Source organism: Acinonyx jubatus, chromosome C1 (genome assembly GCF_027475565.1).
Source record: "Acinonyx jubatus isolate Ajub_Pintada_27869175 chromosome C1, VMU_Ajub_asm_v1.0, whole genome shotgun sequence".
In the NCBI taxonomy this organism is placed as follows: domain Eukaryota; kingdom Metazoa; phylum Chordata; class Mammalia; order Carnivora; family Felidae; genus Acinonyx; species Acinonyx jubatus.
Genome location: NC_069381.1, coordinates 129,873,354 through 129,886,614, shown reverse-complemented (window position 1 = coordinate 129,886,614; position 13,261 = coordinate 129,873,354). Strand labels below are relative to the sequence as shown.

Sequence of the window (13,261 nt, the reverse complement as noted above, 5' to 3'; positions counted from 1 at the left end):
CTTCTAATGTGAGATGTCTGTTCACTTCCTGTGCTCATTTGTTTATTGGGTTTTTTTTTTTTTTGAGTTTTGAGTGCATTTCTGTTGACACTAGCCTTTTGTTCATTTGTTGTGTGTTTTCAGTGGTCAGTTTCTACAACTATCACAATTCCAGACACAGAAGGATTTGTGTTCTATTATCTGATATGTGGATTGCAAATATTTTCTCCCAGACAGAAGCATGTCTTAATTGGTCTTCACAGACCAACTAGAACAACAGTTTCTAACTTTGATAGACCTGCATAATTGAGGGAATGCTGTAATTACGAATGAAGTGTACAGTCTAAGTATTTCTCACACTAAACCATCTCAAAACTATCAGTTGTGGGGATTACCGAAGAAATGGTTGCAAATTTTAGAATAAGACTTTAGCTTGAAAAGGAGATACAAAAACTTGTAGTACTAATAAATAGCTAGCATTTATTGAGTGCTTTCTATGTGCTAGACACTATATTATTATTGTTATTATTACATCTTCACAATGGTGTAGTGAGGGTGTAGCCAGGTGAAGGCTGACTAGTCTTTTCTCAGACGAACCCAGAGATGAATAGACAAGGTGATTGAAAGGTGGTACCTTATATTTATATTTACTTCAGAGAGAAGCAGGCATGGAGCACAAAGAATGCTTGGGTTTCCTCAGTATATTTATTCTAGCATTTACAAAATCTAAGCATTCTTAAGAGGGATAAAGTATTTTTTGAGATAGGCTAATAGTGAATAGGCAATTAACCCCATTCCACTTCCCCATGGAACAACTATGCTCCTTTGGAGCTAAAAATTCAATGTTTTAGAAATAGTTTTGCCCCCCAGAAAAATCATGCCACTTCTGGTTAACTCTGAAAGGATTTCCATTTTGGAGTATCCAGAATATTATAGTTCTTCTACAGGTATAATAAGGATATAATTTTATGATTTTTTTTCATTTGTTGTGTATTACAACTACCACAGTCCTAGATGCAGAAGGAGTGTGTGTTCTATTGTCTGAAGGTAATGCTACAGGAGAATATTTAGACGATTTCAATGTTATTTTTTATACATGCCTAGAGTATTTAAAGTTAATCATCTGGTTTTAATATCTATAGTATGTGTTCTTCCCCAGGTATATCTTTAATGTTCTTCTGTCCCCAAAGATCTCCTCATAATACACTTTCCAGCAGTATTTTAAAGGCCTCATTAAACTTATTAAGTATTCAATTTTGAAGGTTTTTAAAAACAGGCATTTTTTTTTAATTTAGAAAGGGAGAGAGAGAATCCCAAGCAGGCTCCATATTGTCAGCAAAGAGCCCAATGTGGGGATGAATCTCACTAACCACAAGATCATGACCTGAGGTGAAGTCAGAAGTCATGCTTAACCAACGGAGCCACCCAGGCACCCCCACAATAGGAAATTTTGAAAAGGAACTTCTTAATCCTAAAATCAACTGAAGAGATTTTTAAAAAAATACTGATTTCTGGGACCAACTCAAACCAATTAGAATTTCTGGGAGTGAGGCCTAGGTATCAGTATTTTTAATAGTTTTCCAGATAATTGTAATGCATAACCAGGGGCTGAAAATTTTGAAATGAAATTTAGTAAGTGTTAGAAAAATATTAGAAAATTGCCATCTCTAGAAAGCCTTAATTTTAAAAATTCCTTATTCTATATATTTGCGTTTTTGTTTTAATTCCATATTGCATAGTACATTGACTTAATTTGAGTCATTTAAAAAAGAAATGAGACATGTAAAGTGAACTTTCCAGTTTTAATTGTAACAAAACTGAAAACTTAATGACCTTAATGTTTTTAATAATTATGGAAAATAATTAGGTGATATTTTTCTAAAAATATGTAGTTTCTTATATCAACATATTTCTATTGGAAATGTATTTTGGCAAACTATGTTATCCCAATTAAAAAATAAGCTGGGCTATTTTAGTCAAAATGTTGAAATAATACCTTAAGGGAAATCTTTGGCTTCAAATAGGGTGAGAATGAAAGCATATGAATTAACCCTGCATTTTTACAATAATAGGAAAGATAGATAAAAAAAGGTAGATTCTTTTTTTCATAGGTTTTTCAGTTTAAATGATGACTTTTCTTCCTTTGACATACCTTATTATTATTGAATCTAGGTTTCCTCTTTTGATTACCAAATCCAGGTGATTTTAAAAATAATTATGTCTAACAAAAATAAGTCTATATTAGTAGTGGTATATTCTTCAGAAAGATCTGGCAGTCCTTTTGAGGATTTTTTTTTTATATCAGTCACCCATTCTGAGAACATTGTAGTGCAAACACAATCATATTTCTTTGCATAGGTTTTAGGATACTTTTATGAACGTGCTCATATTTGATCTGCTTTCTCATGGCTATTGATTTAGCATTCTAAAATCACTGAGCAGTTTCCCCTGCATCAAAACACTTATCAGTTTACTGCTCAGTGATTCATCTTTTGAAATAGTGCAAAAGAGACCTGATTCAGAACTTATTCCAATAAGTGGACACTAATTAATTCTTCCATGTTATTAAGACCTGAATGTATGATAGTAACAAAATAAAAAATCTTATTCTGTGAAACAATTTACATTAAAAAATTTATAAATATGTACTTCCAAAATATGCATATATCTATGAATTTAAAACATTTATCACCAATTTCTTGAATTCATAATAGGATTTTAAAGATATTTCAATTCTGTTTTATAAACCTGGGAATAAACATGCTCAAGAACAGTCAGAGGTTAAGCTAATACATTTAATAGAAGACAAGATGTACGTAGGTGACTAGGTGATCTATCACATGAATATGTATGTTAATATAGGAACTTCATTACTTTTTTTCCTATAAATCTTAAAATGATCAATCTTTAACTATTCCATTTCAATATCGATGTGAAAACTTAAGCCATGCCAGGTGGCCTATTGGAGCACTTCCTTCCCTTCTTCCCTGTTGTCATAGCATCCAGCTATGAGTAGTATATTACAAAATTCTTTTGTAGAGATAATTCAACACTACTAGGCAGAACTCCTTGGAGACAACTTATAATTTTAATAATGGAATTAATTAAACAACCCATTCATGTGTTCAACGTCTATAAATTTTCTTCTCTGCTCTAGGTACTATGCTAGGTATTAAAGATCAAAGCTCACTACCAAACAGCCTCTTTTCTTTCAGCAAACTCCATAAACAAAGATGTTGAGTAGTAAACTCTGGGTAATTCTGACCCCAACAATGTAACTTTCCTGCTCTGTATAATAATTACTTTACACATCACAAGTTAGAATCTAGAAATCCCTGGGTGTTGGGTGGATGAGAAAGTTCTGACATTTGGTTTAATTTGGAGTTGGGCACCTTTGGTACTAATGCACCCTTTCCTTCAAGAAAAAAAAAAGTATTGAGGAAACTTAGATAAATACAATCCCTTAAGTAAGGCCAAAAAGTATTGTTTTTAAAAATCAAGGTGAAGAAAATATAATAGATTAGTCTATTGAAGCCAGGAGTGAAGTTAGTAGTGTAAATGCAATGCAATTGCTGCAGATGGGTCACAAATATGACTCTTCAGGTTCTTTGCAGCCAAAAACAAAGAGAGAAATATGATCAGTTACAATTTTATATTTTCCACTATAGCTTTTTCTGGCACTGAACCCTGAAAGAAATTTCTCCCATGGGTTCTTGTATAAAGAGGTCACTATGTGGTATATTATTTTAGACACTATATCCTGGGAAGTGCAACAGTGGTTTTCCTATGGCTACTTCTTATAGCATCCTTCATTTAAATCAAGAGCACAATGCCAGAGCTCAATTCAGCAGCAGATTAAGTGAGCGACAAAAATCCAATGATCTAAAAATGTGGATAGCTCTCTGATTGTTTACCTTGATTAAAAGATAATATTTGGAATACCTAGAAGAATAGGTAATTTTGCTTAGAAGGAATTCTTCATAAATGTATTTATTAATTCAGTTATTGATGAACATTTGACAACAAAATGTTTGGAGTTATATTTTGTACCATAAATCTCTAGTAAGATATTCTTCATTGCTGATTAAAGACAGAATTACGTGATTTGGATAGCCAAGTAAACAGAAGATAAAACAGAACACATCTGAACATTGAGTGGTCTAAATCAGGAGTTTTACTAGAAAAAAAAAGCACAGAAGTAACTCAGAAAGTACCTATAGAATATCCAAAATTTCTCTCATAAAAAATTGAATGGTGAACCACTTTCAAACTGAAACTATTGTATCAAAGTATATAACTGGAATAGTTTTTATCTGATTATTTTACAAAGTGTTTAAAGCCAGTCATCCACAGTAGTCCTCAAAGGGAGAAAAAATCTGAAAACTTTATCCTGAAATGTCTAATTTTATTTGTTAGGTTTATTCTGAACCTTCCATACTTGTATTTAGTAAAACATACCAATAAGTCAATAAATAGCTGATCTATTGTATAGATTTGTAATATTATTTCTATTTGATTACAATTGGTCTGAAAAATCATTTCTGTTCTCCGGGTTGGGACTATTTGTAGTTGGGACTCAATGCACTAGAACTCATGTGATTCTCTCCAGGTGTTTCCTTTCCTTTTTTTTTTTTTTTTTTTTTTCCTTTAAGTAGGGAAGGTGTGTGTGTGTGTGTGTGGTTTGTTCCCTTTCTTCTCTGAAGAAGATTCCAGAAATAATTTATTGCATTGTATGCTTGAGTGTATACCCACATGTGCATTTCCATGAGTAGTTGAGGGTCTTAGAGGACCAACATGGAGCCATGGTCTTATTGTTACAACATGGACCCTGAACCTACTGATAAGCATGCAAATAATTATGTAGATGTATACTGAAAACCCTTGGCAATCAAAATATACATATCCTGAGACCTTTGAAAACCTCGAATACTACTATAACATGAAATTACCCATAAAATACAATAAAGCTAACCTACAGTGATTCACTGTGATGCGGGAATAATGGCCTTAAGCCATTGGCTTGGTGTCTTTACCAAATGGTCTATCTCCCCATGACAGCATCTAAATTAGCCCAATTCAATTCCGTGTTTCAGTGACATTATCAATTTTTGAAATTCTTCTACTTTTGTTTCACTTCAAAAGAGTTGAAACCAACAATTTGAATCTATAACTGACTAAAGTATATTTCACTGAAAGTAGAGGGAAAATTAATAATTTCATCAATGATGCTAGTTTCTCGAAAGAGTATTATGTGTTAAAATTTTCTGAGGCAAAGTGGTATGATGAAGAGAGCAAGCACTCAATTTGGAAACAGAAACTTTCCTAAAATTTCTGTAATGTACACTTACTAACTATGGACTCCTATAGATTTCTTGACTATTCCATGTATTATTTTTCTTATTCATGAAATGAGACAGTCATTGCTTTCAGTGTCACAGGATTGTTGTGATAATCAACAGAGATAACTACTAAGTGCCTATAAAAATATATGGTTTCACAGATAGTAAAAACAGTATATTTCCCTATTAGGCAGATCTTATATTTAAAGACAAAAATCTAAGCTTGCAACTTATTTTTCCCCCTCAAATCTAGTGCTAGGTGAACATTACTATTTAAGTGGCTACTGTTATGTTTAAGTTGTATAATTTAATTACAGGTCTATCGATAGACTATGTTGAAAACAAGCTTTATTGGATCAGTTCGGGAAATGGAACCATAAATAGATGCAACCTGGATGGTGGTAATTTAGAAGTAATAGAGTCAATGAAAGAAGAATTAACAAAAGCTACAGCCCTAACCATCATGGGTAAGTGCAATGGTTCTATAGCTAGGATGCTTCGTATTGACTGGGGGTTGATTAATTATGACCTGTTAAAAGCTTAGAAAAGTTACTGCTCCATTAACACCAGAAGCACATTCAAATTACACATCTCTGAGAGAGTTTTTTGTTTTGTTTTGTTTTTCTTTTTTTAACCTTGCAAACAGACTTGTAAGATTATCCAGATTAGGACTTTGTGCTGTTACCAGTACAAACTTTACCATTATTAATTCTGAGCTGTGACTTGTATTTTTTTACGATTATTTTCTTTATTCTCATGCAGTGTTCTAAAGTATAAGGGCCTTGTATATTTGTCACAATAAAGTCAAATTTGGCTTATCTCTGCCTGTAAAGGATAGCTTGATCCACACAGATAATTCAAAAAACAAGGCCACAGAGCCCATTGACCAAAGATTGAAATTATTCTCCCACAAATAATTCTTTCCAATTTTTAGGGATGAGTAGAGATATTATAGATTTGAGCCTCATTTCCATTCTTTTTGCTTCAGCCTTTGGGGAAAAAAAGATGCTAACCAGAGAGACAATTAGGAAGCTACCAGGGAGGTATGGCTTTTCATAGAATAAATAATCAACTTCTATGTTGATATTGGAAGCTGATTTTTGAAATGTGAATTTTAATTAAATAACAGTTCAAATTTTTAAAAAGGTGTAAGAGTAGATTCCATTTAAAAAAAAAGTGCTTTTTGGTTAGAATGAATGGCTGGCTCTAAACTGGAGTTCAGGGTGGGTCAGCAGTATGAAGATTATATATTCCACATAGAAAATTAGTACTTGGGTTTGGTTACAGGAAATTAGAAAACTGATTTCATGATATATTCAGGATAGCATATATACAAACAGTGTGTGTATGTGTACATTCATATACATGTGTGTGTATGAAAGCCAATTCGAACATATATCTAAAAGGTTATTTATATAGGTGATAAATTAGGTCTTTTAAATCAATATTCCATAATCTTCACCTCTTTTATCCTTTCCCCAGAAGGAATGTTAATTATTTTTGGTTTTATTTTCACTAACGACTGTTGATTAGTATATAAAGTTTAAAAGTACATAGTTGTTAATCGAGAAAGATATGAAAATTTATTCCTTATTTAAAAAAGTGTTTTATCACCTTGACTTCAGTTAAATTTAAAATATCTTAATGAAAGTAAATGAGGTTTAGATTTGCAAAGTTTTATTTAAAACAGGAGGAGAGTGGGAAGTAAGAAAAAACATTTTAATTTTTTTTAATGTTTATTTATTATTGAGAGACAGAGAAACAGAGCATGAGCATGGGAGGGGTAGAGAGAGGGAGAGACACAGAATCTGAAGCAGGCCTCAGGCTCTGAGCTGTCAGCCATAGAGCCCCATGCGGGGCTCGAACTCACAAACCACGAGATCATGACCTGAGCTTATGTTGGACACTTAACCAACTGAGCCACCCAGGCACCCCAAGAGAAAACATCTTAAATTCAGTTCAATTCAACATGTATTTAGAATCTTTTAAGTACAGGCAGTGTACTCATCTCTGAAGTACAAATATAAACATGGACACTATTCTCAAACAAAACAAAATGTATATTTCTGTGAGGGAGAGAGAGAAAAGAGGATGGTTTCAACCAATCACTAATCACAAAGAATGATTCAGTTTCGGTCGCTGAAAAATGCAGGTAATAAATATAACTGCTTTTATCATAAAGTAGTGAGAATCACATGGAAATGTATGTGAATACAGTTTCGAAAAAGTGGAGTTTGATACAAACTTCAAAGGTGGAATCTGGCATCACTTAATTTGATCTTTAAAACACTTCTTAATTTTACCTCCTTGGGCATTTGCAGATATCTGACATAGTGTGGAATCAGATGTTTAGTAGTTTTCTTTTGCTTAACTTTTATTCCTAAATTGTCTTCCAGCTATCATGGTCACAATTTTTTTTATTGTTTCTTAGAATTAGTGTTTCTTTTCATTTATTTATTAATGTTTATTTATTTTTAAGAAAGAAAGAGAGAGCATGAGCAGGGAAGGGGCAGAGAGAGAGGGAGACACAGAATCCAAAACAGGTTCCAGGCTCTGAGCTGTCAGCACAGAACCGTATGTAGGGCTCGAACCTACGAACATCGAGATCATGACCTGAGCCAAAGTCGGATGCTTAACCAACTGAGCCACCCAGGCACCCCAGTGTTTCTTTTATAAGAGTTTTTGACCAGGGGAGGAATTTAAACTTGTAAAAAAATATGTTACTTTTAATAATTTCCTAATTTTCTTTTTAGCATTTGGACATTTCCTGTACTGTTTGTATAACACGATGTTGCCATTCTTTTCGTTGTGTGTGTTCAGAAGTTACATACACACACACACACACACACACACACACACACACACACACACGGACTGTACCTAACAAGTAGGTTATTTTAAAGGAGAAATTTGTTTATGATTTTCTTATAAAGCAATATGGAAATGAGGTTACTTTATATTACTCAGCTTCACCAAATTAATAAGAAAATTTTGTTTTATGTATATTTGTACATATTTTAAATTACCTGGGTAAAAATAGCAGAGTTTAAATTCTGCAGCAATCCCCAAATCACCACCCACATTATGTTTTTAAAAATTGAATTCCAATATATCTTATGAAATCAACCCTAATTAGCAAATAATATAGCCAAGAAACATAATAAATTAGAGAAAAATGTTAAAATGTTATAACATTTCAAAGAACGCTGTTGATTTATTCACACACACACACACACACACACACACACATTGCCTCATAGAAAAATGGAAAGCTTTATAAAAGTTTCTGTTAACATGATCGGTACCCACCCTGCTGTTAGCAAATGAATACTAAACTTACAGAACTCGATGCTATGAACAAAGTCTCAAAAATGGAGCAGTGTTCCCTTGTGGCAAAAGAAAATAAAGTTTTGTTCCTTGATAAAATAGAAGAGAGAAAGTTTTGGGGAAATCATAATGCCTGTGTTGTGTCAGTACTGTGAAACTAGGAATCCAACCTTACATAAATTAAAATTCTTATAAAAGTGAATGGCCATGCATGTATACCCCTCCCTGCCACCATAATTTCATTAAATCTTAAAGAGAAAAATATAACTAAAAATATCAGTGCCTCTAGGGTCAATAATGTATTCGATGGATATATCAAAATGCATCTTTAGTTGGAGGTTTAAAACTTACAGGACAATAACTTGGAAAAGCAGTCTAGGAACTTCTATCTTACAAAGTTTCCTAGTTTGGCCCTGAATTTGCCCTGCTGCTCAGATTCCCCCTTCTTTGAGAACTTCTCTTTCTCTTTGGGGATGGAAGAAAAGGTGATGACCTGTTTCCTGCTGAGGCTGAGTATTATAGTCATAATAAAAAGGCAATATAAAAATAAAACAGAAGAGCTTTACAACTTACTATCCAGGGGATTACTGATGATTATAGCTACAAATGTTTAAGAAGATATTTGCCTACAGTAATACTGAAATTACACATCTGGAAAACAAGGAAATAATTGTGCAATGAAGCTACCAGTTATATACCAGCATATACTGGCTCCTCCGACATACTACCTAAGCAATGGATGATAACTAGCTGAAAGTTTGTGCTACACTTAAATTTAGATGTGGTTTTCCTGAAACTGAATGAAAAATCTTAGACATTTCTTATCATTTTTTTCAAACCTCAAAGATTGTAAATCGTCACTATAGTTTCCAGTTTTACTTGGAATAATATATACAAAATAGACTGAAGAGAGCTTTGAAATATTGAAATCAGGTAAAAGAGAAGTTATTTGGTAATACCTATATTAAATAAAGTTATCGTTTGATGATTGATCCAAGTCCAAGACCCCAAGACCAAGATTGCTCTATCCAAGTTTCACAAACACTTTGATACTTCTTAAAAGAAGTAGAGCTTAACTTCTTTCCCTTGAGTCCTTCCTGGACCTAGTGACTCATTTCTCATGAATAAAATAAGACAAATGTGATGGTGTGTAACTTCAGAGAGAAGGTCATAAAAGGCATGAGCCTTCCTCCTTGTCCTTCCTTCCTTGGATGGCTAACTCAGGGGAAAGCCAGATGACATGTCATGAAGTCATCCACACAGCCCAATAGGAAAGTCCACACAGCAAGGGACTGAGACCTTCCACTAACAGCCATGTGAATCATTCATCTTGAAAGCGGAAACTTCATTCAGCTCAGTCAAGCTTTCACATGACTATCACCCAAGCCAATGCACTACAGCAACCTCAAGAAGAGACCCTAAACTAGAACCACCCATATACCTGCTCCCAAATTCCTGATCCACAAACACTTTGTGACATAGTAAATGTTTATTGTTTTAAGATACTAGAGTTTTGGGAGTATGTATTACAATAGCAAAAGATAAGTAATTTGTATGTCATTGCATTTACAGAACTCATTCATAAACAGATTTATAAAATCCAATACTTATTTAATAGAGTCAGAATAATTGTGAATAGTAAAGCATGTCAGGTATAATAAGACATAATGTCATTTGTACAATGACTGTTTGGATGAGGACTCTTACCACATTTTTCCGTGAACTGAATGCCTGTGTTCCCGCAAATTCATACGATGAAGCTCTGATGTGATGGTATTAGGAAATAGGGACTTTGGGAAGTAATTAGGTCTTGATGATGGAGTTCCTATGAGATTGGTGCTCTTCTAAGAAGAAACCAGAGAGCTAATCTCTCCCTCAGCCATATGAGGACATAACAAGGAAGTGATGGCTGATCTTGGGCTTCTAGCATCCATAACTGTAAGAAATATATTTCTGTGTTTTGTGCCATTTAACCTATGATGTTTCTGTTATACCATTCCAAATTAGCCAAGACAATTTACCAGGTACTAGAGTTAAGCTCACTAGCCTATTAACTTGGAATATCAAATTCTTCCCCATTAAAATATATATATATATATATAATAATGACCTTGTCAATTGTCTTTCACAAACTGTCAGAGTCAACAAAAACAATAATAACTGCTTTCAAATACAATAGCTGGCAGGTCTAAAGTTATATCTGCTACTTATTTGTCTTAGATATTTTTCTCAATATTTAGCCATTCTTTTTATGGAAATTTTCTTTCATAAATATACTTCAGTTTCATGAAAAAATGATACTCTAGAACATTTTCTTACATGATTTTTAGATGGTTAGTGCTATAACATAGTGTTCAGTCAGCTCTGCTATATTTAACTATTGATTACCTAGATGCAGAGCTTTTTTGTTTATCTGTATTCAGCTTTCCTCATAACTTTGGGCATTTTCCTGATCATTAACGCCTGCAGGAGATAGTGAGGTAAACTTAAATTAATCAAGTTGCCATTCAATTTTAAGTGCCTTTGTGAGAAGAAGGAAGAGGTTGAAACTATTGACTAAAATTAGGGTTTGTGAGTTATTTATGGATTATATTTAACATACTATTCCTTTTCATCGTCAGCATATGCAGTTTGAGAGCAGAGTCTATATATTGTGTTCACATTGAAGAGAAAGTTAGAAAAATTAATTTGCGGTACTGAGAGAAAAGACACACATTAAACAAATGAACTGGCAGAAACAGGTTTATTGGTATTTGGAGAAAATTAAGATGGAATTCAGGAAATAGTAGGATGGTGACTAATCTGCATTTTGTATTTTTTTTGGGGGGGGGGCATGCAAGATATGGGCCTAATGGACCACAGATTTAAAATAGAAGTGAGGGTTAGGGAACTTAGCCAAACTAGAAGAAATCTGTATGTCTACATAAAAAATCCTTGGCATTTGTGGATTTAATGGTCAGCATCTTATTTAATCACAGGCTGATCTTGATATAGTCCATTAAAATGTATGTGGAGTTATTTGTCAAGCTTTTATATGGCAAGAGTTTGAGTTCTGGGCACTCCAAGAGGTATAACCTTGAACTTAAAACCCCACCCCACACTCTTAAGAGCTATTTATTGATTATTCGTTGTTACTCCACTGTATGTGCAGTTCATCTCATTGAGATTCAATTGTGCATCTAGTTTTTGTTTTGTTTTATGATGCCATATGACTTTTGGAAACTGTATTTACAAATGAGAATACCAAAGTTAACATTGCATGTTCTCCTTGAATACTGTCTGAAAGATCTTCCTCTGCCCTATAGTCCTTCTAGCTGGACATGGAATCAAATTGAATGAGACAGAGTAACAGGAGAAAACCAAACTTAATAGGCATATGCACAAGGAGTCCACACAGACATGAAGTTCCAAAGACAATGAGGCAATATGAAGCTTATATGAACTAGGGAGAGGGATAGGGGCCTGAGGATACAAAGGGGAGGAAGCTTGTTAGGAATAAGGGAATAGGAGATGTTTAGGGAAACCAGATTGCTCTACTATTGCAGATATGTTTTTTAGGTAGTAATCTCATCCCATTACAGTCTCTCATTTCCAATGTAAATTTAGGCAGTTGTGTGGGAGGCAAAGAACTTTTCCTGCATTTGCTGGGTTTTGATTACTTTTAATTCAAAATAATATTTATGTCAAACTGGTCCATCGTGGGTCAGCCTGACCTGGGCCTCTATAACGTCAATGCATAAATACAAAATAGGTAAGTAGTCTTTACTGTGTGATTAAATCATCAACTTCTAGAATTTAATGTAAGAAATCATTAAAGTTATTATATTTATCCATTTAAAAAGTGTGCTTTTGATATCTACTATTCACTAACCAGCTATGGATCTGGGACAATTACTAAACTGTGGTCCTTTATTTTCTATTCTGCAAAATATGAGCTGGGACCATATGAGCTACAAGATCTTAAAAACCTTGTATGATTTTATTGCTCATGGGTTGATCCAAGGCACAAGAAATAGTTTAAAATAAACTGTTAATTAATTGGAAGCAATACTTGAGAGACAACAAAATTTTTGAATAAAAATAATATTTTCTTGTGAAATTATGCTAATCAGAGTTCATATTAATGTATTCTGGATGTGAAGCAAAAATATTCTATTTTGACTTTTACTTGAGAATTCAATGGATGTTTACAGCATAGAATTGCTTAGATTACTCCTCTTAGAATAGGTTTATACTTTTTATAAATATCTAAGTAGCAGTCTCCAATACCCATCTAATCTTAGAATCACTTGCAAAACTTGGTAACTTCTCTTTAAAATAAAAGAAAGATTGAATCACAGGTAAAGGCAAAAAAAAATCTTTATTCATTTTCTATGAATACTTAAGCTCTCTCAGCTGAATTTTTCTGTTCTCAATCACAGTTAAATATACTATTGATCTGTTTCAAGTAGCACTTTGCCAGAATAAGCTTAATATGTAAATATTAGAAGGATATTGAATTTTGGCTACTGTTAGGATCAATAAAGGAGAAGAAAAAAGCATGTTCCATGTACATTTTCAGTCCCCTATCAAAAACAAACTCAGCCCTATAATGAGTAAAAAGTTGGCTTCTCACT

General features: G+C 33.4%; 1 protein-coding gene across 3 annotated transcripts in view; it reads left to right on the top strand.

Moving 5' to 3' along the window:
• The window catches only part of LRP1B (LDL receptor related protein 1B), a 1,862,224-nt gene that overhangs the window by 1,308,642 nt on the left and 540,321 nt on the right, over nucleotides 1–13,261 (top strand). For all 3 annotated transcript variants that reach the window (XM_053214983.1, XM_053214982.1, XM_053214984.1), the window contains exon 32: nucleotides 5,636–5,785. In XM_053214983.1, the coding sequence (XP_053070958.1) occupies nucleotides 5,636–5,785 (150 nt within the window). The remainder of the gene's footprint in view (nucleotides 1–5,635; nucleotides 5,786–13,261) is intronic.